The sequence below is a fragment of the Struthio camelus genome, chromosome W (assembly GCF_040807025.1).
Source record: "Struthio camelus isolate bStrCam1 chromosome W, bStrCam1.hap1, whole genome shotgun sequence".
NCBI lineage: Eukaryota > Metazoa > Chordata > Aves > Struthioniformes > Struthionidae > Struthio > Struthio camelus.
The window spans coordinates 41,677,151-41,702,497 of record NC_090981.1 but is presented as its reverse complement, the minus strand read 5'-3'; the positions used below and the strand labels follow the sequence as shown (position 1 = coordinate 41,702,497).

General features: G+C 40.5%; 1 protein-coding gene across 11 annotated transcripts in view; it reads right to left on the bottom strand.

Annotated features, from left to right (window-relative positions):
* The window catches only part of LOC104152984 (rho guanine nucleotide exchange factor 28), a 133,258-nt gene that overhangs the window by 14,277 nt on the left and 93,634 nt on the right, over nucleotides 1–25,347 (bottom strand). For 10 of the 11 annotated variants that reach the window (XM_068925499.1, XM_068925502.1, XM_068925505.1 and 7 more), the window contains 18 exons: nucleotides 24,652–24,703; nucleotides 23,908–24,055; nucleotides 23,691–23,812; nucleotides 22,661–22,801; nucleotides 22,015–22,265; nucleotides 21,025–21,147; nucleotides 20,511–20,628; nucleotides 19,396–19,650; nucleotides 18,276–18,352; nucleotides 17,391–17,569; nucleotides 16,596–16,690; nucleotides 15,641–15,823; nucleotides 12,821–12,955; nucleotides 11,980–12,074; nucleotides 8,464–8,502; nucleotides 8,327–8,374; nucleotides 6,007–6,486; nucleotides 3,507–3,807 (listed from right to left, as the gene is read on the bottom strand). In XM_068925499.1, coding sequence (XP_068781600.1) covers nucleotides 3,507–3,807; nucleotides 6,007–6,486; nucleotides 8,327–8,374; nucleotides 8,464–8,502; nucleotides 11,980–12,074; nucleotides 12,821–12,955; nucleotides 15,641–15,823; nucleotides 16,596–16,690; nucleotides 17,391–17,569; nucleotides 18,276–18,352; nucleotides 19,396–19,650; nucleotides 20,511–20,628; nucleotides 21,025–21,147; nucleotides 22,015–22,265; nucleotides 22,661–22,801; nucleotides 23,691–23,812; nucleotides 23,908–24,055; nucleotides 24,652–24,703 — 2,842 coding nt within the window. The remainder of the gene's footprint in view (nucleotides 1–3,506; nucleotides 3,808–6,006; nucleotides 6,487–8,326; nucleotides 8,375–8,463; nucleotides 8,503–11,979; nucleotides 12,075–12,820; nucleotides 12,956–15,640; nucleotides 15,824–16,595; nucleotides 16,691–17,390; nucleotides 17,570–18,275; nucleotides 18,353–19,395; nucleotides 19,651–20,510; nucleotides 20,629–21,024; nucleotides 21,148–22,014; nucleotides 22,266–22,660; nucleotides 22,802–23,690; nucleotides 23,813–23,907; nucleotides 24,056–24,651; nucleotides 24,704–25,347) is intronic. The other variant, XM_068925508.1, reaches the window with a different exon arrangement.

The following is a 25,347-nucleotide window of genomic DNA, read 5'->3' as shown; positions in this document are numbered from 1 at the left end:
TCCCATTTGGCTGTCTATGGAGACCACAATTTTTAGTATGCTCCCAATTCAGATTTAAACTACATTTTTCTTTATATCATGCATAAAGATCCTTCATGCTAACATCACAAATGTCTGGAAAAAACTCTCACAATCAAGTTTCAGTGCAGTTTCGCAGATCTATCACTTTTCAATTCTATTTCTGTAGCTACAACATCTGAATAACAAAAACAAAAGGCAGTAGCAGGCATTACAACACTGTACTTCAACGCTTAAAAGAATTAAAATTGCACGGATTCCTAAAATCAAAGAGGTGAATCCATAGGTAAATCCTTAGGCATCACTCCGGCTAGTTAACCTGACGTGTCAATTAAATGCAAGATGTAATTTATTCAATTCTCAGTCTAGCCTGACACAAAACCTATATTTCCCCTGATTCCTAATTAGCTAAAGTAGTTGTCTTCTTTCATGCAGATAATGTCATAACCATTAGTGTAAAGCATTAAGACATTTTTCTTTCAGCCATATTTTCCTGCTGTTGACTGACACACCTTTTCTAGTGAGTATACTTGTGCCAGTTTCTGCTTTGTGGGAACTTGCCCCAAGGGTCTGCAGTAAAGTTCCCTCCCATACATAAAACAATGACATATAATCATGATGCTAGCTATGTGAAGAGACATATGTCTTACCTTAGAAAATATGAATGGAAAATTATGCACTGGAGGAATGTAGCTATTTCCATTTGGTTATATTTATGAAGTTAAATTGCACAGTACTTAACATATGGTAGAATGCAGCATGATCAACTCCTTGGCAACATGAACAGGTAACGTTTCTAATTAAATAATTTAAGGTTTTTTGTTGTTGTTTTTTGTTTTTAAACAGACCTGACTTCTTATAGGATGCCTAATAATTCAAAGAAAATTAATCAAAACCAAGAAATGTCTATCGCATACCAGGCACATAAAACGTAGTATATGCAAGATATGGCCATGTACAAGATACGTACGTTTCCAGTAAACCATATGCATAATGTGTTTTGTAACTCTATTTTTACTTATTATTTAGGAATAATTTTACAAATAGGGTTACAAAACTTCACACACACAGCTCACTGAAAAACGCGGAAAACTGTCATGAAATTTTTGTCAGCACAGGGATATGAAAAGTTTCAGCTAGCTTTCAAACTCTTTCTGGTATTTCTTTCATTGCATCCCCACTGGCTTTCTTTCACAGTGATCAGAGCTATTTATTCTGCAGAGGAGTCAAGAAATACAGGCACGAGGTCAGAGATCTTCTTAGCTTCTGCTAAAGTCTCTAGGGAAAAAGCATGGCCAGAAAACACCACCACAAAGGAATTCGCTTCCTCGTATGAAATGTACATACTATCCAGCTTGATTCACATTGCTTAAAAACGACTAATTTACTTCATTTCCATGTGCAGAGCCATTTGCTGGGGCTTCAGATGCCATCTGTCTTTCGGGGGAAGTTTAGAGTTCTTCTCATTCCCTGTTCCCCATACGGCAGCTCATGGTGCATGACAGCGCTAAGCCTGAATCATGCAGACTCATGCACTGCACGATCACGGTATAAAATACTTGTCATCCTCCAGGTTACAAATATGATTATGGAATGTGATCGCACATCTGTCTGGGGGGAGGTTCACAACCCTCCTGCTCTAGCAATGTGCTGGGGGCTTCACGACACCATCTGCACCATTAGGATCCTGCAACTATCTGCTGCGTTGCGTTGCCAAAGGTGTCTTATGACTCAAGTAAGGCAGTAACTACGTTTTTACAAATGCAACTTAGCCTAACCAGAGAGATTTCAACTAGCCTGTTACTCTACCTTTCGGTTAGGTTTTGTAGCCAGTGTTGCTTTCCAAGCTGCTGGGATTGCACTGCTGCCCTGTTACCAGAGCAAGATAAGGGTGGCTACACCAGAGGCAGTGACAGCAGCTGAACGCAACACTGGCCTGATGTCAGCCCACTGTAAGTGAAGGGTATCTTTACTTTCAGAAGGCTCCACCAGCTTATCTCAGAATCAGTGCAATTAAACTGGTGCAAGCCAGTTTAATTAAACCAGCCTCTCTCATGTGGGCTCAATGCAGAGTATCCTGGTTAGCTTGCATCTGAACCTTTGCCAGTGCAAGCTAATCCACTTTTGAGAGGTTTAAACCCACATATGTGTTCCTTTTCAAATTTGCACTAGCTTAGCTAACCTATTACTAAAATGGCAGCTTCAGTCAAACCCAAACAGGTTTCACCAGGCTAATTATTTAGGCATTTTTAGAACTATTAATCTCTTTTACTAATCAGCTTGGCTTGCTGATTGCGGTGATGAGACTAGCCTGCCCTGCCTTTCATTATAAAATGCTATTTTGGCAATCTGTATACTGAGGATGATGATGTGCTAGGAAGACTGTAGTGGATGCCTATTTAATATATTACCAAGAGCATTAAGGAGCCAGTTCCTTAATCAAGAACTTTTTTGTTCAAAGTACAACTTCAACAGCTGCACTGCTGGAGTGCTGACTTGTCATATGTCACAGGGATCCCAAAGGAAGTCGTGTGGGAGAACCTGGCCAGATCATTTAATCTATCACACCAAAAGTGCACGATTGTCCCCTATGGCTTTCAGATGTCACGCGTTCACAAGCTGTTCTACAGCTCTGACCGTAATGAATGAATGAAGATACCAAGTGAGATTAAAACTAGCACTGTGCAACAAGAGAGATAAAAGCTAGATACTTTAGAGTTTAGCATTAGCATGTTTGTAAGCTCTTCGGGGAATTTCCAGGGCACTGTGCAGTGCTCAGATACAAGCAATCCTCTACTCATTTTGGTAGCCACAATCAATAACTACCACAGAATTCACATATCTTTTGGGATTCTGGCAAAATACAAAAACAAAAAAAGGTAATGTAGTAAGAGCTATTCTTAACAAACAGCTACTCATTGTTAAAGATGATATTATCCTTTAGAAACAATGCCATTTTCTTTCCACAACAACAGAGAGCCTTTCAAGGTATTCTCCTTCATCCCCAATGAAGAAAAGAGGATGGTCTTCAAGCAGAGATTATTGCTTTAAGCTGGTATATCAAAAGCTGTTCTAAGTTGGAACCATCAAGTAATGCACATACGTTTTACAGCAGCCAGTAAAATGCAAGAGTGAATGCCAAAAAAAAAAAAACAACCCACACACATACACACACACACACACACACACACACACATAAAACAAAACAAAAAATCCACAAATGACTGGGAAAGGATCTGGAAACAGCGACATGCCAAATACCTTTATGCAGACAGAGATGGGATATAGTGTTTGCAAAAACTTACTGTATTTTTGTTCTGCTCAACTCATTTTCTCCTCTATCCTTGACACAACAAAGGGGAATACAATTGTTTCAGTAAAATCTATTGCTTTCATTGCTGCCAAGTTGCCTTCGTTCCTAGAACTAATCATTCTGAGAGGTGGCATAGTGTCCGTGCTACCTGTTAAATAAATAAATTATTAATTACCATTGTTAAATGCATCCTTGTTGCTTTTGCAGGAGAAAGACACCTGCTGGTAAGGACCACAGGATTTCCAGAGTTCATTGGTCAATGCTCGCTGATAAGAAGGGTCCATTTTGAGATCCACCTGATTTTCACTAGTCCTTGCTGTATCAGAATTTGAGATGTGCAGCCCATACACACCATCCTCATAAACTAGAGAGGAATCAGATCTGTTGAGACTGCTTAGAGACATATGCACTAGAGCTTCATTTAAGTAGAATGAATTTTCACCATGCAAGCTGTCCGATGAATTATGTCCCATTATCTGCAGAAGAAAAAAAATCCAAGAAAACAGCATTTTCACCTTTGCCCAGCTCCAGAAGAATCCTCCTACCAGGATTCTATAAGTTAACTGCCAGAAAGAGTGAGCATCCATAACAAACAGCCGCTTATTTTCCAAGACATTAAGACTAAAATATATTAAATTGGTTGTATGTTCAGGAATAAAACAGCAATAATCTAGTATATTTTGCCTTATCCCCTCTTAAAATACAAGAAGACACAGTAAAAATTGCCAAATAGCAAACAACAAAGGGCTGATACCTGGGAGGTACTGAGCTCTGCTTACTCATTTTAAGGGGTTAATATTTTGCCCAGTGGCTCAATAAGGGAACATTTCACATATGTAAGTTTGTGTACACTGCAATCCTAAGGTAACATTGCACCTTATATAGACATGGGAACATAGGCAATAGGACCGCGTCAGTCAAATCAGGGAAGGTAAATAGCATTCTGCAAGCTGCACATGGCTCTTGGGGGCTGAAAACGCAATCCCTGCAAAGACTCCCCACATGCAGATATTTATCAAGGTACGCTCATGAAAAAGCAGGAGCACAAGCCATCAGTGGCTGCAATATCTGGCCATCCAGTACTTGCTAGGAAACTTAGGGCTCAGCATAACTGCAAAAATACACGGCTGGGAGTACTGACTGACGGGGCTACCATTCGGTCAGCTCTCTGCTGCTGCAAAGATTGTGATAGTGGAAAATGCAAGATAAAGAAGATCCCAAGGGCTAGCATGCATTAAATGCCATGAAATTTCCTTGAAATAAGAATACAAGTAGTCTTATATATGGAATACCAGACTGAGAACTACTTAAAGCTTGTGGCTCTTTGACACTAAACATTTTATTATTTTGGCTCTCAATCTGTGAAGTACAGGCCATCCCTGCATCAGGCTACCATCCTTCAACCTTCTCTCCTCCCAGAATTTCAAAAGTTCTATTCATTAAAATTGACAAGCAAGTTCAGTTTTTGTTTCTCATCCATTTCATAAGTACTGCCAAATTAGTCAAAATTTTATTGCAAACTATACTAATATGTAGTGCCTTCATTGTTCAGGCTGGGCAAGCATATAGGAGTAAGTCATGTTCACACAGTGTTCACAAAAGCTGGATGAAAAAGGGGAGGTCAGAGGCCAATCCTTCATCTTCTCCTTCGGGCGCAAGCCTAGACACCTAATTGTCACTGCCCATTACGGGTCAGTTGCCAGCTGAAGAACCAGTGAGGTGAGGGCCTGAAGAAGGGCTTTAAAATGTTTCTTGTGAAAATGAATACTGGGGGAAAAAAAAGTTTGGATCATGGAGCTTTCAAAACATGCAAAATCTAAGCAAAAACGTTTTGATTTTCAAGTGCTTTAAAAAACAGTAATGGAAATCAAGACACCATTCACCGGTGCAGGGCCTAGAGCCTAGGGCCCACTTGGCGGGTGAGCACCCAACCAGTTGAGTTCGGAGTCAGCCTCTCTTCCTCTCTTCTTCAGCCTCAGCTTCAATAAAAACTTAACCATTTTTACTATTAAATATTTAAGCAGGCTCAGAGCTGATCTAAAATACATCAACTAACAATGACTGTCTTTAGGCAATTATACTGCCAACAGTATTGAGATGAAGCACAAGGCAGCCACACACCACCTTCTTCCCCACAAGAGGCTGCTTGTTGCAGGTGAACAAGACAGTAGGCAAAGGGGCTGATATGTAGGCTTTATGGCAGCCAAGAATTTCCCACTTCTGGAGAAGCCTTTGTTCATCACTGCAGACAGTGCTGTTGTCCAGAAATAAGAACAGCAGCTGAAGATCCTTCATAAAAGCTTTAAGTGGCTCAGACATTACAATGATTTAGCTTTCCTCTGAGAAATGAGAGCAGGGTGTCTCTTGCCAGAGGGAAGTAAATGTTTACTCCTATTACTTGGTGGCAAAGCAGAATAAAACACAGATTCTCCTAGTTACAATTTCCATCTCCTCAATTTAATACTCATGGGTCTGAGTATGATTTCTGCAGGGCTCCCAGCTTAAAATAAAGCCCTTGGATACACGTGAACCTCAGCTTCTCACACACTCGCTCATTAAGTTACCAACCAACAAACGAGACTGCTCTCAAAAACCCAGACATGCTAGTCTCTTCCTCCATGTAAGCTTCCATAGCTCTGGAGTTAAGGATATAATAATGGTGGGGAAACACATACCTCATGGCTCCCTGAGGATGAAAACAGGCTGCTTTGACGACTCTGCTTCCAGTGCCAGAGGAGCTTCTGCTGCATTTTCACACTGTCTCTTTCTTTCTCCACCATTTTCTGGCCCTCTTGGAGCCTTTCCAAGCTCTGTTGATACTCCTGCAGTTGCAGCTCCAGTCCCTCACGACTCAGCTCAAGCAGTTCCTCTTGACACCTGCATTCCCTCTCCCGCTGCCCCAGTCGGCTCTCCCTTGCCTCCTGCTCCCGCTGCCGCTGGTAGCATTCCCGGGACCAGCGCTGCTGCTCTTGCTGAAACTGCTGCTTAAGTTTATGTATGTTTGCCAGCTCCTCCCTTTGTTTTCCCAAATTCCGGTGTTTTTCTTGTTCCAGGAGGAGGTTTACCCGAGAACTGTGACCCCGACTGGTCTTCTCATTCTCTTGCAGGAGTAACTTACGGAGCTCTCTGTGGCTGTCCTGGATAGTTAACGCTGCCTAGTCAGCGCAACAAAATCAAAAACAAATGTTTAAATACTAGCATTTATCTGTTTTTTTTATTAAACAAGCATTATATAAAAATGTTTCATCCTTCCTTAACATCAGCGCTTAATGCTTTCTTGGAGTGTATTCATCATGCAAGTTCTGTGTTCAAGCTTATATTAAGAGGTGTTTCTAAAAGCATTCAACCATTTCAAGCATTTTTAACAGTGCTTCTCATTTGCACTTAGTATCGTTATACGTAATGTTTACATTACAGCTGTGCCTATGCACTTCAATTACAGTTGGGGCCCTGTTCTATCAGATGATGTTCATTCATGGAAGAATACAGGATCTTTTATGGTTAAAGAGAGCACTAAGGCAATGGTCTAGCAGACGGGAATTCTGGGCTTAAATCTCTCTCAGCTACAGATTTCCTGCAAGACCTTGGATGAGTCAGAGGCCAGACATACGCTAAGAATGCTACAGGGAAAACTGCACTGTTTCCAGTGTAGCTCACTCCAACCCTAAAGCTCTCCTTGCTGACCTGCACCAGTGTAGTCTTACTAACATCAGTACTACAGGTACTTGCCAACACAGCCATGTCCTCAGGACTTCTACACACCTGACTGACTTCTCTGTGCCAGCAGAAATCTGTAGTGTAGTCATGATTTTAGTTTTGCTGTTCCAATTGCTTATTTTACAACAGAGATAGCTATGTTCCATCCTTCGCAAGGATGTTGGGACGCTGTTTGCATTAAAGACTGTGACATCCTCCAATAACATGAAAAAAACAGCTGGGATTAAGAAGAAGAAAAAAAAGGAAGAAAGCCCTGGATCTACAGAGGCATTTAATCCACAGTCTATTTCCAAGAGCTGACGTGGGAATCCACTTCAGGATGCATTCCCAGAAAATTCCCACAACCCAGTTACCCCATGCCATGCACCCCAGATAGACTCTTTAGCTTTATGAAGCACAAGGCAGCCACACATTCCCACATTTCTTGGCTCTTCCCCCAGTATTGGGTCAGTTCCAGTGATTTGTGAACAGGGCAAGGACAAGATCCTCTACTTTTTTCTCCGCATCTATACGGCTGGCTTATGCAAATTTTCATGAACAATAAGGCACACTGCTGATCCTCTACTGCCTTTGGTATTAATTATGTATTTTTCAGTTTTCCCAAAATTTTGCCTAAGTTACAAGCTTTTTATTTTGCTTCTGCATTGCTTCAGTCCACTTAATTTCCAAGCCCAAGATTTCCAGGATTATTATGAAATATGCTAACGTCAAGACGACTGAAAAATCAAACACATTGAAACAAAACATTTTGAAATAAAACCTTAAAATTGCATCTAAATAGAAAAAAATAAAAATGTTCAAACTTGGCATGAAAGAGGGAAAAACTTCAGACTAAGGCCCTACAGAACGCACACAATAATTAATTTAATCAAAATATGTATAATGGGTTGATTTGATACTACGTGGCAGTGTACTGTTTAGAAGTAGCCAGGAGACTATTCTAAACAAAATACTTAGCTTTGAACATTTAGAACTATAATTTCAGAAAACTCTACATGAAATGGTATCAATTCAATTCAGCTTTCTCTCTAGATTTTTGGACTGTACACACATCCTTCTGGGGAGGAAAATGACCTCCAAGCAAGCATTATGGAGTTCTTAACTGAAACACACCTCTGATCTACATTAATGATATATTATATGACAAATTACGCAACATTCAGAAGAGGTGAATATCACTGACAAGGTCTAAAAGTTGGGCATGTTAAAAAAAAAAAACTTTAAAAAGTAATATTAAGACTCATTACTCTGATACAAAGTTAATAGTGGAGTAGTCACCTGTATGCTGTACAAGAGACGGGTTAAATTCTGGATTGCTTGTACGATCTAGAAAATAAAAGAGAAGGATTTTCAAACCTTTAACTGCTGTTAACTAAATAGTTACTACATTCTGTCTGGGGTTTAAATAAACTCACCTCTGTCCCTGTAGATCCTGGGAAACTCATACTTCCTCCCTAAAATAAACATATGTTGCTTTAAAAAGTAGTTGTTAACTTTACAATTGTATCTTCTATGTATTTTTTTTTTAGCAGTGGAGACATTCATATTCCTAATATATGCACTGCTGAGTCAAACCTTTTTGTGGTTATGTGAAAAAAGACAGAAGCAATAACCTATGAGCACCAATAATTCAACCCTCGAGTTTCCGTGGAAATCACTAGAGATTCTAAGCACAACTGTAAAAACAAAAATATTTCATCCACAATTTTAATCCTCTTGTGACTAATGCTACACAGAAAAGATATTTCCATTCATGCTTTGTTTATTTGACAGTTTTGAAATACAGTAACCAGACTTCTGTATATACAGCAGAGTGAGTTTAGATTACTTATAGTTAGATGAAACAGCTCAAGATTCTTCAAAAATCAAGGTACTAATATAGCAAGAAGCTAACAGAAGTTATGTTAGTGGGTTGTGGTGACTGCCTTAAATGTGCTGTGAGACATTAAGCCAAGGCTGAGTGCCTGCTGTCCTCTGAAAAATGTACCAGTGTGCTTACTACTGTACGCTGCAGCCAGGCTCGCTGCTCTCTGAGTAGACTCAGCCATTTTACACTTTCCACCCAATTCCCTTTTCCTAAGAGCCTTTTGAATTTATGGGGTGAAGCCACCCATAATCCTTTCCGTATGAAAAACAGCTCCTCTGAGAAAGATAAGGTGAAAAAGTGGAGAAATAAAACACAATCCCTTCTGAGGCTACACTGAAAAGATTTCCTGTATGATTTCTGCTAGCTTTTTCTGAGGAGCAGAGGAGGGTATGGGAGCATTTGCTCTCTCTCTCTGATTCTCTTCAGTTCTCTACTGAGTCTCATCTTCCAATATAGAGAACAAAGGAGCCGCTCAATTTAGCTGTGATAAACTGAAAATGAGGACCAAAAAGGCCAGGCCCCAAAATACAGCTTAAAATGCAGACAAGTTAAGGGGAAAGTGAGCACCAGCTGCTGCACTTCCTCCACCCCCCTCCCTCCCTTTTTCTCTATTATTTCCCTTCTGTGTTTGCTTTCATTCCCCCATCTTCACCCCCTCCTCTTCCCCCTGCACCCCCCAGACAACTGCTCCACTCCACAGAGAGCAGCAGCAGATTTCACATGTTTGTCCCTTTGCAGCACGAGGACTGACACATGGGAGCTCTGCCTTCCCTCTGCCGGGCTCCAGGGATAAGCCGCGCACAAGGAGGAAGAGCGAGGAAAAGAAGTGAGGGAGAGAGAGAGGAAGGACGTGCAGGCAGGGCGAGAAGGAGCTAGCATACAAAGGAGAGCCCACGTGCTCAACAGCACGGCAGGGTCAACTGTCCCCTTTCTTTTATTCTTTGAAACCCTATTTAATTTAATAGAGGAGGTATACAGTGGGATTAAAGGCTCAGCTTGCTTTGGCGTCGCTAAGTGGTAGCAAGCAGCCAACCCAAGTGCCTACAGTCTCCTCACAGCAGCTGGACTTCGGCACCAGGGGATGCAACCAAGGTACGTTTAGCCCAACCAGCTGGGGTAAAAGCAGCATTGCAGCGGCACCAGTACAGCTTCAGCACAAGTCCTCTAAGCCTGGTTAGGACTGAGGCATCATATTCAAGCCCACAGTCCATGCTGCAGGCCACCACCCCCTGCCACTCTCCCGCAGCACCCTGGTTCAAAACTAGGAGCAGAAGAGGGTGCAGGCCAAGACAGGGACCATGTCCCATGGCTGCCCGCTTCAGATGCCCTGTGCTACACAGGCAACTCCCTCCTGCTGTGTGGTCAGCACCCAGCCCCAGGAGCTCTAGCTTTCCTTTTGGTGTCCTGGCTACTGCTTTGCAAGCCAGCTGGGCTGAGTCCCCTCAGCCAGCTCACAGGCCCCAGCAGCATCCCCAGCAGCCCAGAGAAGTTGGAAGAGACCCTCTGCCCTGAAGGCCTCCCACACCTGGTTCCTGTGCTCCTTCTGCCATCTCCTGGTAAGTCTCATCATTACACAGCAAGACGTGACACGAGTGCTGCCCAAATGATATGCTGGAACAGAATAATAACTAAGGTTGGAAGGGCTTACTGGAGGTCTCCTGTTCCAGCTCGCTGCTCAACCAGAGCTAGCTTCAAAGTTAGATGAGACTGCTCTTTATCCAGTCAAGTCCGGGGAACCTCAACAGATTGAGACCACACAATCTCCCCGGGCAACTTGTTCCAATGCTTGACCACGCTTCATAGTAATTTCTTTTTTCCTCCCTTAGATACAGTCAGAATTTCCCCTGCTGCAACTTGTAACCATTGATTCTCGTCGTTTCACTATGCACCTCTGAGAAGAGGCTGGCTCCATCTTCTCTATACCCTAATGGCAATGTTCTGGTGTGCAGCTACTGAAACTTTTAACGGGCTAGATCTGAACTCCTCCATGCTCTGTCAGGTTGCTCTATTTCATTTCACCTAGCTCCTGTACTCCCTCATGTTTGGGGTTTTTTTTCTGTTTTTTGGGGGAGTGGTTTTTTTTGTTTGTTTGTTTTTTGTTTGTTTGTTTGTTTGTTTGTTTTTACCAAATCCACTCTTCTTCCTACCGCCTCCTAGCACAGCAGTCTGGTAGGTGATGACCCAAAAGCTAAACGTGAGCCAAGGTTTATAGGGAGATAGAATATTAGGAGTTTTACAGAAAGAGCTAGGCAAAACAGACAGAGTTTCAGGCCCTCAGACCTCTTTCAGATCTGATGCAGACAGGCTACCCCTAACGCTAAATATCTAGCAAACCTTTTCTATCAAACTTTACATTCAAGTCATGTATCTTCTATTTTCATTTTGTCTCTCCCCTTTATTCCTTTCTGTGGTCCTGCTTCTCCACCCAAGGACTCCACTATTATAGTTCAGTTTATTTCACAGCAGTTCATACTGCTCTTGCTCTAACGTTCTTTGATGCTGCTTGAAATTTGTCGTTCATAATTCTGCCCCAAATTGACTGTTAGATCTGCTTTTTCCACAGATTCGTTTAACAATAAAAACCTATTTTTTTTAAAGAGTCCATCCTATTTTATATGCTTGTTCTTAGTAGGAAGTTCTCCAATGCATAAGTCGTCTTTGCATTAGCTAAGGTCTCTGTCATTGCAGGAGACTCTCATCACCTTGAGAGGAGGAAGAGGGAGTAGAAGGAATAATATTGTCAGCTCCACAGAGATGGACGTGCTGAAGAATGACAGCAGAGAACCAGGCCCTTAAGCAGCCCATACAAGTGGTACTGGATCTGTAAGCCCGGCAGGAAAATTGTTTTGAGTATGAATCTGTTTATGATTGCTTTTTTAAAATTGATTGTTAACTACAGTGACCTTTATTAAATTGTATTATCTGAACTTGGATGAAACATGCCTATTCTGGGCATTGGGTTTTGGAACAGTCTTCAGATACCCTGAAGGAACTTCAACAGCAGTTACACTCCCAGTGCCTAGAGTGGTAAGAGCAACACAGCAAGAGAAAGCAGTTACAATACCTTATCCTTGAGACTGGCAACTGCCATTTCCTTTTCAACAGGGCTAGCACTGAGATAGACTTCAGATGATTCTTCATCTCCTTTCATTTCTGCATCTAACAAATAAAACCCCCATGGAATGCATGAGAAAGGTATCAAAACGTATTCTGACAAATGACACACTTTCTTACAGCTACTCACAGGATCCTAAAATTAGAGAATTACATAATTTGGAGCTAGCTAATAGATTCTAGGGATGAGAAAAACCCATGTGGAAGAAAGGATGGCACAGGCAGGGCAATCTGGTTTTCCTACCTTAAATTTTTAAGTGTTGCACTTACAAAAGTTAGGATATAAATACAGCCATATCACTGAAAATGCTCTCCAATAATGTTTTTTACGGGACTTTATTTCCTTTTTCTCTTCTAGATTAGAAATCCATGTCCATACCTTTTTTAGCTGAAATGATTGGAATGTCAATCCTACCAATCAATTGATTTTCAGACCTTCTGATCAACACTGGCTGACTCAGGAAATGGCCTACACTGCAGTATGGATTTGCTATGGAACCAAGAAAAAATGGCTAGAAAGCATCTGGGTCTTATGTATGGAGATATGCAAATCTGACTCAATAATGCTGACTGCAGACATGTGTTATGGAAAAGCTGTAGTGGCTGCAAATATCTGTTTGTTTCAATGAAGCCATAGGACAATTTACACTATTTTAACATTTGCCCAAAGACAACTTTTATTATATTGTTTTCTATGGATCCTGCCATAGATTGAAAAAGCCTTCCAAAAGGAATTCCTGTATCAAGTAGTCTGACAATTTGAATATGTAAAAGCATTAAGTTTTACTCACCATCAGGAAAAGATTCCAGGATTTCATTCACACTAAGTTTGTGTTTCAAGCTTAATTCTTCAGTATTTTCCTCTGATAACCTTTCCGTTTCACTCACTTGTGATGATGATGTTACAGCAACTTGGAGACTTTCAACTAGAGAGGAAGACATGAAGAATTAGAGATGCTTTAAGTAGGTGTTTTATGCCTTGATCAGTGACGTAGAATAATAGAATAATTTATGTTGGAAAGGGCTTTTGGAGGTCGTCTAGTCCAACTCCCTGCTCAAAGCTTGTTCAACAAGACTGGGTCATTCAAGGCTTTGTCTAGATAAGTTTTTAGTATCTCCAAGGACAGAGACTTCACAACCCCTCTGGGCAACCTGTTCCAGTTTCTGACCACCCTCATGGTAAATCATTTTTTCTTTTATTTAATTGGAATTCCCCATGTTCTAGCTTGTGCCTCTCTTCCTACCACCATGCACCTCCAAGAAAAGTCTGACTCCATCTGACTGAAAAGTCTGACTCTGCATCCTCCCATTAGGCAGTTGAGGACAGCAAAAAGATCCTACCAAGCCATCTCCCCTCAAGGCTGGACAGACCCATCTCTCTTAGCCTCTCCTAACACATCGTGCGCTCCAGCCCCCTAATTATCTTGGTGGCCCACTGCTAGACTCACTCCAGTACGTTCATGTCTCTAGTACTGAAGAGTCCAGCACTGGACATAGCACTCCAGATGTGGTCTCACGAGGGCTGACAGATGGGAAGGATCACCTCCCTTCACCTCCTGGAGACTTTCTTCCAATGCAGATCGTGATGCTGTTTGGCTTCCTTAGCCATAAAAGCACGTTGCTGGCTCATGTTCAACTCACCGTCCATCAGGACCCCTAGGTCCATTTCTGCAAAGCCGTCTTCTATCCAGTCAGTGTCCAGACTGTATCAACATGTGGGGTTACTCCATCCCAAATGTAGGACTTCATATTCACCTTTGCAGAACTTCTAGAGGTTTTTCTCAGCCTTTTTTTTAGTCTGTAGAGGTCTCTGTGAATAGCAGCCTACCCTTCAGCATGCTGATCACTCCTCCTAATTTGATGTCACTTTGCTGACAGTGTATTCAATCCACTGTTCTTTTCATTAAGGAATGTGTTAAACAGTATTGGTCTCAGTATTGATCCCTGAGAATTCACTGAAAACAAGTCACCAGTTGTTCTTTGTACTGCTGATCATTACCCTTTGAGTCCAACAGTTCAGACAATTTTTCATCCAGTTATGCAGCTCATATCTCATTTGGCTATGAGGATACTATGGCAGACTGTGCTGAAGGCCTTGCCGATGTCAAGGTAAACAACATACCATAAAAAGTTGTCCCCTCACCATAAAAAGTTGTCCAGCTGGTCTGCACAGTTTGCCATTGATAAATCCACACTGGCTGTTCTCAGTCACCTTCTTGTACTTTATGTAGTTGGAATTTGCTTCCAGGAGGATCTGCCCTATCACCTTCCCAGGGATTGAGGTTACACACTGATCTGTAGTTTGCTTTATCTTCTTTCTTGAAGACGGGTGTGATGGTTGCCTTCCAGTAATGAGGAACTTCCCCTGATCACCAAGACCTTTAAAGATGATGGACAGCAGCCTCACAATGACATTGGCCAGCCCCCTCAGCACCCTTGGATGTATCTCACGGATATCTGTACACCCAATTGGCTTAAGCACTCCCTAATTTTATCCTTAGCTACCGTGAAGAAGAGTCCCATAGACTTTGCTACTAGCTCAGGAACCTAGTGCTTTTATACTGGAAAATGATATCCATGAATCCATGAATTGCTGTAAATTCATTACACTGTGCTGAGGAACCTTGAAATCCAAGACATCATCCACAACAACATGAGAGAAAGTGAAAATCAGAAGTGGGCAGAATTAGGTGTATATTTATAGGCTACTAGAATGACATCTACCATAGCATCACTGGCTTATATTCTCTGCCTAGAGATGAATTTTTTCATTAAAAGTGCTCTCTGACTTCATAATGATGATGGAGGTCAACCCTTGCTGCTTTATAGACTGAAATGTGGTTATTTAGCCCACTCTTCTTCTCACTCTCAGTGATGCCTAACTTTCGCATACCTGACTTCTCAAAGAGCTCTGAACTCTACGTGTTATAACCACAGGAAGGCTTTCTAAGTACAAGGCCCATGCTGGATATGGCTTAGTTTACTAGGACTCTTTTCAGCTAAGTTTGACAGGAGTTAAGTTAAACTTCCAATAAGACAAGGCAACCACAAATATTGTTTCCCTCCTTCCTTCAGAAGGCAGCACAGCAGGCAGGACAATGTGCTCAGCTTCCCGCCAGAAGGTATGCAGAAAAATACAGCTCCTACAGCAACTATGGCAGGTCTTTCTTGGCAAATCTGCCAAGATTACTTGCAGTTTGGTTTGTATGTGACCCTACATGATTCTGATCTGTCACCAGCCAACCAAAGTAGGTGGGGTCAGGGACCAGACACTATACTGTATTGCATCCTGTGATGTACTTTATAAGCCTGTACTGCAAGGAGGCTAGCTAAAGAAACTCCTGAGATGCAATCTAGCACCTTGGCCCTGCTTACACATGATGGTTACGAGTCAAACACGTTCCTTCTCTTATAACCCGATGGATACCACCTCATGCATCTGACAAGTATAAACTCAAGAGACTTTCTCTTGAATATCTTGTTGCCGAGTTTTGACAGTGTCAAGCTCTTGAGACTTGGCAGAATCACAGCACAGGGCAACATAGCTCTACTTTGATACTTTGAAGTATTTGCTCACTCAGGAGGCCACCATTTCATTTTTCCAAACTCACCTTCCCTGAGTGCTGCTGCCAGCAACGAAGCAGCCTGTGGAGTTTCTCCAGAATCAGGTTTGATAAGGAGGTGAGGTTCTACATGAACATCCTCAAACCCACACATATCTCCCAGTTCTGCATAGATATGTAACTTGTCTTCCAAATAACTGCAGATCTGCTGATCCTGGCTACTCAATGATTCTGTCAATGGAAATTGAACACTCAATTAACATTTCCCATCCTGCAGGCAAAGTGCATTCCTCATTCACCGTTCTAATCCTTACGCTACACAGACACTGCTAACTCAAGCTAGACAACACAGCAACAGAGTTGCACAATGCCTTTTATAGGTGGCCAGGAACCAAATCTATCCTGTAGTCTGACCTGATGAAAGCTGGCATAGACCATGGCAGAGAGCTAGGCCAGTGCCCTACCCTGATGAGGCAGCCTTGGCTGCACTCTGGGGCTCTCAGTCACCTTCTGTTGCACTGACAATGAGCAATGCTAAAAAAGCACCTGGCTCAGGCAGCCAGAAGAAACGCTGATTCAGGTCAGGGAAGAACATCAGCTCTCAGTTGAGGAGCCCCTCCTGTGGCTATCTCAAGGAAGGACATCACTTGCATTTCTCTCCTCTAGGCAGTAGAAAGATGTGCAGACTGGATGTAGGGAAGTCAAGGAAGCTATATTTATCCCCATAAGCTACATTTTCATATTAAAATCAAGTAGCAGAAGATGAAATGCCATAAACTAGCACTAAGCCACACAGTTAGTCAAGATCTGAGGTATTTCTGCAAACAGGAAACTATGCCAGCTTGATGTCAATCTGGGAAATTCAATGTTTATTCTGAAAGCATCCATTTTTTCTTTTCTTTTGTAGTCACTGTTACGCAGCAAAAATATAAAATGCTTGTTCAAATGAGGAAAACATCATCTACCCTGCGAATTCTGCAGAGCAGCAGGAAAGGTACTATACCTTGACACTTCTGAATTCTGGATGCTTTGGCCTCAGCAATACGTCTGTCCTCATCAGATTCACTCATTTTTCCTTCTTCTTCTTCTTCTGGACAACTTTAGAGATGAAAGACAAGCAAAGACAGAAAAAGCAAAATCCGCACATCATATATTAATCTCCAGTAAAGTGCTGCATCTGCAGTAAACAAAATACATTAACACCAACTTCTGCTACAATCTAGCAGCAAGCTACTTGTCTGCTTCTTTAAGAAACAGTAACTAGATATAAACCAGACTGAAGGATTCCTTTTAATCAAACCAAGACTGCATTATGCAGTGAATTGGTGGCTGGCCCTCATACAGGTTTATTGTGTTGATCATACCCTGGGACTCATGAGGAGCAAAGCTCTTCCTGCCATTCCTCAGGAACTGACACCAAGGTAATAGGCCGTTTTTATTGAAGTGACAGGGGATTTCCCCAAAAGGGGCCATGTGGACACCTGCAGGACTCTGAAAAGCCTCCAGTGCCAAAGGCAAAGGTAAAGAAAACTTAAAATGGCTTGTAAAGACATCTCATGTGGAGAGGGAAGGGTCTACTGATTCAGTGGGAAAGCACAAGTAACACTGGAAATTTGGCAGAACTGATCCTAAGGTTTTGGCGTTTGTGAATCCTGAGCTCAAAGGAAAGCCCAACCTCACAGAACGGATCCAGCGTGCAGAGCACACTGCCAGCAATATCCAAATCCTACCTTGAGACTACCAGACCCTGCGTCTGCTTTGAACTAGCAAAATGAAAACCAGAAGCCTTTTCCTCTACCTTTCCACTGCATCTTGAATGTGCCTCATCCAGTTGTTACGTTCCTCTTTGGAGCTGGTGTGAACCTCATACATCTCAGGCCCTGCAGATGAAGCGCTAATCAGAAACATCCCCCTTTCTTCGTTGGCTACTTCTCTTACTATGAGCTTCTGAAGGGAGATAACTGAAGGCTTCTGGTCCTAGTGGAAACAGTCACAGCACATACAGAAAATAACTTATAAAACCTTCTAAAAATCTCTTATAAGAGACCACAGTCTTAGAAGAGCATGATTTTTCAATTAACTGAACTAACTGTAATCTTATCATTTATAGCCAGCACATGAGTCTTCTCACCAAGCGTGAGGCTGCAGTATTTCAGTATTCAGACATCTTCCTTAATTATTTTGAGAAATACTTTACACTGCTCATAATGAGCAAAGCATTGGGCCCGTGCTAAAAAACAAATCCCAGAGGCTCAATGGCACTGAAGCTTTGTATTTATATAACTGGTTTGGGAGTTTCTGTCCAAGGCTTCTCATATATAATATATGTGTTTACTACTACATTTGCAGTTAAAATAAAACTTCAGTTTGTTTTAACAAACTAGAAGTTAAAATTTATTTTAGACAGTTGAAAGAACTAGCTCTGCTTCCCATCTTCATGATCAGATGAGACATGAGCCTAAAAAAATCTCATCATTCTGCTATTTTCATCCCTCTTCCTACAAATGTTATTTAAATTTGAAAATAAACTTTATTTTCCATATATTTCTGTATTCAGTGTTCTGAATACACTACCAGGATTAACAAAATAAATATTTTGTGGGAACAACCTGAAAAAGGATCTAACTTTTGAGAAATATGCAAATAAAAATGTGATGTATGTATTTAAAAGGCTGATACTTACAACAGCTGCAAAGATATATTTTTGGTCTTTTTCTTGTAAAAACAGCAGCACATCAGTTAGAAGCAGAGCTAAGATGTCTTGAAAGGAGAAAAAGTAAAGAATGTTTTTTAATGAAAGGTATTACAGTTGTAGTTAACTACCTCTTTTATGTTTAAAGAGGGAGAAACCCTGATCAATAAATATCCCATAGATTCCCACAGTAAACTAAACAGGAAATATCTGCTTTACACTATGGTCTGCCCAAAGCAATTGCAAGCCATCGCTTTATATCTCCTGGGAAAGACAACACTTCCTGCTACCCACCCTCCTGCAGCAGTGCTGGAGTTTTTGGTCCCCACTGGCCCAGAGAAGGAAGAAACACTCACTCAAATGTCAGCGAGATTTCCCCAAGCCACTCACAGGCAACTTGGCAAAAACTATTCCACGTAAATTTTGTTTTGTCTATGCTGTAACATATACTCATAGCAAAATATAATACTGATGAAAGTATTTCTGGAATAACAATGAGCAGACAGCTTTATAAAGTTGCACAGCAAATATTAATAAGCTCCAAAAAATGAACGAAACAATAAACCCAACTGCTACATGTGATTATACACTGAAAATCAAATTCTGGGCTTGAATATAAATATCAGGCTCCAGTCATATTTGGCTTTAGATTTTCTTTTCCACTGAGGATGTCACAATACTACTGAAGAACAGCACATGATTTTTTATGTAGTATTCTTAATAGTCAGTACTGCAAACAATATAAGCATACAAGTGAAGAATCTATGTTAAGGGATGAATCTACAAACAGCAGGAACTAAAAGGAAGGACTGGAGGGGGAAATGCAACAGAGTGTCGAATGCAAAAAGCTCCCATTTTCCCAGGCTTTGTATGGGAACTTGTCTTACCTAGATATACAGCATACTAGCCACAAACAATGGCATCTTCTGGAATCACTGTCTGAGCAATTAGTGGCATATTCTCAATACCCTTACCTCACAAATTCATGTTGGTAACATAGTGTAATAAGGTATTTTCTCTCTTAAACTTCTCTCTCAAGCTCTTCTCTCTTAATCTTTATATGCTATTTACAAATAAAGAGTTAAAAGACTTTACTACTAGGATGGAATACCTTTGAAACGTCCAGTAGCTGTTTTCCAGTACACTAAACCTTCATGAAGAAGTATCCTCTCTTTTCTCATCAAGTCCTGCTTCCTGAAAACATGACCGTTTTTCAGCTTTGTATATGTTTTGTTTTCAGTCCTACTAAGAATTTCCAACAACTTTTGCTTTTTCTCATATTCATTAACTTTCAAATCTACTGCTGCAATCATGTCCTTAATTAGTCGAAAGGCTTTGCATAGGTCTTTATGTTCTTCTGTTCCTTCTGCATGGAAAAAAAAAGAAAAGAGAGAGAAGACATCATTCCTTATTTTACGTGAACCAGTCAACATGATGCAAGGCTTAAATCAGTACATATGTCATTTTAAGTAGAACCTGGCAATCAATTTTCTGGAAATACTAAAGGCATCTGCCTTTCCCAGAGTTTGTCTTGAGCATTCAAAGATGACATGTATCTCAGATTCATTCAGTAGTCAAAACTACATGTCAAATAGTTTCTGACAAATTTATGGGCCATTAGCGTTCAAAAAACTTTTACTGGCTATGTAAATCATATAGGGTGTTACTCTTCTAACTAAATGAAAATAACTTGAAATGTGATTTTAAGCATGAAGGGTTGGCTTCTGCATATGCAACGTTCTGCAATATTTCCTTCTTGCCCATTTTTTGCAGTATGCCAGTAAGTTATTAACATTTTTTAAATGCTCCAAAAAACAGCAGTGGTCATTCAAACTTTGTTTGAAAATATGAACACTAACTCATGAAACATTTTCCTAACCCTACTTACAAAACACTCCACTGGAATACATCTTAAGAGACTGTCCAGTTGTTCCCAAATTAGTTCACATCCTGTATTCAAGATGTTTTGCTAAAACGAATACGCTCTTCTAGACTTCTATGACTTACATGGCTGAAACCTTGGAAATTTTCACAATCTAAATTTGACAAAAAAGATACACCAGATGCACTGTTCAGATGATATTTGCCTCATAGTAGATAATTATATTGTTCTGATTCTCTACAGAAAGTGGATTTCATCCTTTCTTATTCTGCAATAGTGCACACTCTTACCTCAAAATTGCATTTGGATTCCACATATGAAGCACCACTTAAGCTTTCCCTCACCTTTTGAATATTGCAATATCCTTTCGACCAGAACAGGGTATTTGGTGATTCGCTGAGTGACAAGCAGAATGCATTCAGGGATTCCTCGGCGTCGAGCCAACAGATTACTATTTCGCAGCTGCAGAGACAAAGATATATACCTTAGCTACTAAACACATATTAAAATAACAATTGACTAATAAGACATGTCATCTAAATGTGCTAGAATAAACTAAAACAAAATGCTGGGTTATCTGAACCACCCCCAAGGAACAGTTGCTATCCTGAGGGAGGAGGTGCTTTATAAGAGGAATGTGTGTAATACAGACTGGCAGCCAAAGCTTTCACAAATTTGAAATAAAAAAGTAATTTATCAGCTTGCTGATTAAGAAGGCAACACTTGGCTATTCTTATTAGCTATTAAAAGAGAGTTACTGAAGGTAATTTTGATCCGAAATTTAAATAAAAACTACAAGCTATATATCTATTTTCTGAGTATTCTGTCAACAGTAATCATATTTCCACGAAAACTTACTTTAATAAAATTCTGGAACTTCTTGTTTTGTTGCAACTCTTTGAAGAGATTAACGGCTTCTTTCTGATGGCTACAAAACTCTCCATATATCTTCTTCATTTTATTTGCATTTTCCTCTGAAAACTGAAGAAATTAAAATTGAATTGTGCTCAACATTGCATGACAAAGGAAGGCATATACCTAAGGATTAATACATTTTGTGCATATATGGAACTTGTAAATTTTAAGTTACTTGTTTGTCAAGTTCCCTGGATTTCACTAGTAGGGTCTGTCACTTCAGAATGTACACAAGCTAGTCATTTTTAAGAGCAAGAACAGGAACGTAAGCCAGACAGAACACAAGCTGCTTCCATTACAACCTTTCCAATAATGGCTTGAACAACTATTACTATAACAGTGTTTCTTCACCTCTTTGCAAACATGATCCCTTTTGAGGCTTATTTGCATCCGCCTTACCTTCACCCCACTTCTAGACAGGATAACAACAGTTTGGTTTCTTTAGTTCAGTGGAGTGAAAAAGGACTAACTGAAGGTGAAAAACTGCACTCCGCTCATCGCAGGAACTGAGCTGTTCCAGCAAGCAAAGGTAGTTAGCTGTTCTACCGCTAACATAAACTGTACAGACTGCCTCTCCTCCATTGAGCAATAGCTTGAAATACACCACACCACATTACTACAAGAAATGAATGGGTAGCTTGTTTTCCACACTCATTCAGTCCTTCACACCTCTGCTTAGATGCTAATGAAGTGTATCCATTACTTTCAGTTTTTGCAATTCACTTAATGATAGGAGTGGCTTTCTACTACAAACAGGGTCAAGTTCATCACTACTCACAGCTGTCAGCAATGATTTTCTCTCATTACTATTTCACCCTGTAATAACCTGGAGGGGCTGGTCTTTAAATTTTATGAGGCAACCTTAGCCCTCCTCCTGTCCACAAAAGTTTTAAATTCAATAAATCATCAATAAATCAGATCTGATGTCTCTACCTGTTGCACAAGGATGTCTCCAATTCTGCTGATTACAAAATTACGTTCACTCCCCCCCTCACATGATTCCTGTCGTCTCTCTTTCATTCTGCAGAAGAATTGCCTGTGAATCTCCAGTAGTTCATCTAAGCAGGGAAATATTTTGTCCACTGTGCTGTGGTCCAGCTGCAGTTCTTCCTTCATCCCTTTCCTGAATATTTCAGACATAATGAACAGGGTATGGACGTGATGCACTTCTGTTTGCATCAGCTCTGCAGTACAAAAGAGGACAGCATAATATAGTAATCACCTGAACATTCTGCACACATTCTATGATAGATGTGAGTAATGTTCAAATATATGGTCATAAATGCTTTTTCTACGTTAGCCTCAAACATAATAAATTATGTCAGCAAAAGACATAATTTATCCACCTCTGGCATGGTTATCTCGACTGTACCCCACTGAACATGCCTTTGGTAGTCCCAAGAGTTCAGCAATTCCTTAGCTCTAGAACACATAGTAAACTGTGAGAAATGTTCTTTGAATCTTATTATGCTTACTGAAGTCTATCCATCCGTTCTCCCAGTCATAAAATATGTAGGTTCTCTTTCTACTTTCTATGCCAAATTGTTTTCAAACATGCACAAAACTTTGAAATACTGACCAAAAATCACATCCTGCCTTTTGATAACATCCTTTTCTTGCTTGCTGCAGAATGCTGGATCCACAACAAGACTCCAGGACTCTGCCTCAAACTCTTGCGCATCTGTGCTGAGATCAGTCCACTGAGAGGAATCCACATCATCTATAATAAAGCATAAGTCTCAAAAGCACCAGCCATATGAACAGTAAGGGAAGTTCCTCTGCACATGCACACCTCCTCAATAAAGTAAAGGGAACACATCACAGGGATGAACTTCAAACAAGATTTCTGCCAATGTTAACAATGGTTTCACAACAGAAAAGCCTGCCAAATGTGAATATCAGTACCAAAGGCCTGAAATGCAAATGCAGCAGTGGGGAAGAGAAGAAAAACAACCCATTTTTTCTCAGATTAAATCCTTACCTTCCTTTGCTTGAAGAAATTTTTTGCAATTTGAAAATAAAATCCAACATTTCCAGAAGTACCTTTTGGCACTGGAAGGGCATTGGCCATTTTGCAGATGTCCAGCGAGGGATATCTGCATGATCCTTTGTGAATGAATGCCCTACAGCTTTGAAATTCAGTCACACCTAACAACAGAAAATGCCTATTTCTATTCACTTCACAATCAGGCTGTTTCAAGAGGGCAGTTTGCCAGCGGGAGGTAAGATTTTGGGCCACTGAGGAAACAGAAGTGACATAGGTTTATCTACCGCAACGTATGCTGTCAATGGAGATGATTAGATGAGAGCTGGAATAAAATATGCCAATATATGTTTTACCCACTGTTTTCCAATGGCAACATCAAGCAAAAAAAAAAGTTTTAAAAGTTATCGAAGAGTTCATTATGGGGGGAAAAAAAAAAGAAACGGCCATATTTTAAGGCTAACATGTCTGATTGTGTCACTTCAATGAAGGATACATTGTAATTAACAAAAGACAGCTGCTGCTTCTTTAGTAGATGAAGCACATTCCTTATCCATAAACAATTTATCTATTTTGTATTTACAATATAGATTACAAAATGCAAAATCTGTGCAGTATTTCTCACCTTCCATCATAAAAGAATCCATTGAGGAAAAGGTCCCTAGCACCTGTAACATCTCTTCAGATCGTGACTTGGACCTCCAGGTGCTAGTCTCAGAGTCTTGTTCAGGAAACGGCATAGATCTTCTATAGGAGGAGAAAACCATTGATTTAACATTTGCAATTTTCCTAGAAATGCTGAATGATGTATTTAGCATATTACTCTGGCAGCTGCACTCTACCTTTCAAAACTGGCACTGGGGACACTTTTGGACAAGGCGTGGGATTGTTGTGAGGCTTCCCTCCTTCCAGCAGACAGTCCGATAGGCACAGAGACAGAAGGATGCACTGAGGAGAACACAGGTTGGGAAATGTCTCCAAGCGAGTAATCTGAGAGGCAAAACAGTTGACAACCAATAATGGTATAACATAAATAGCATAGTTATACTGTGAAATGCCATCTAGTGTTGATACAGACCCATACCAGGTTACCAGGAATGTCCCCACACGGTACAGGACCGTGATGGTCTCCCACAGAATGGAAAGATACGCCCATAAGCAAAGCTGAGAAGCTCTGGCATGAATATCATAGATGAGAAAACAATCTCAAATCATTCATGCTCTTAAACTGCAACTTGAATATAGGTGACCGAAATATTCATGCACATGATGAATAATGACATACTTGAAAGCACAATACAGAACTGGCTACTTTTTATTTCCATTCTCACCGAAAACAAACCATTGTAAAACTCCTACTCATGTTAGTAGGAGAGTTAGTTAACCAAGGGAATTTCCTCACAAAATCCTACTTATCTGTATTAGGTATTAGCGATACACCTACTTTCCTGCACACGTTGAAATCATAAAGAGAAACATATAAATGATGAATGAAAGTTTGTTTTGCCATTCCCATTACTTTCTAACATAGGCTCAAGTTTGAAGCGCTAGGTTTACATCTCCTAGCCTACTACTAAAGTACTTACTTGTTAAACCAGCTTGTGGTTTGTTTTTATTATGGTACCTCTCCTGGGATTTCTGAAAGAGAAGAATGTTATGAAATTACAATGAAATGATAGCTGACAACATGAACAGTCAGGTAATTTGCTTTCATATGTCACCTCATAAAGATGCTTCAAGAAAACTCTCTGAAATCACGGTCCTAATTTCTGCTAATAACTAATAAACTAACATCAAAGTAGAATATTATTTGTACAACAATACAAAACTAAATCTATTGATTCTTTTTGCAAGGTTATCACATGGCAGCTACATACAAAATAAATAAAAATGTCTTTTTTATGTGCAATTAAAGCCTTGTTTACCCCGAAGATTCTGTATGAAAACATGTTCTCCCTGCTAACCACCAGAATGCAAAACCCAAATACACCAGACAGGCACACTCCACTCATTTGAAAAATGACTTGTTTGGCTGTGGTGTACTCCTCTGCAAGTCCTTTTTTATCCCACGAAGGCAAAAGCCCTACATGTCAATTTTTGAAAGCTGCATCCTTTGTCATGATAACCACACCACGTCTGCGTTCCTACTTAAAGGAACACATTTTCCATCAGCTTTAGTGCTGATTTTGCCCTGTCTGCAGTGGCAGCTCAATACTGGGAAATATTGCCTAGGGGGGCTGGGGAGGCTCCTTCTCCAGAGATTTTTCAGAACACGTTAGACA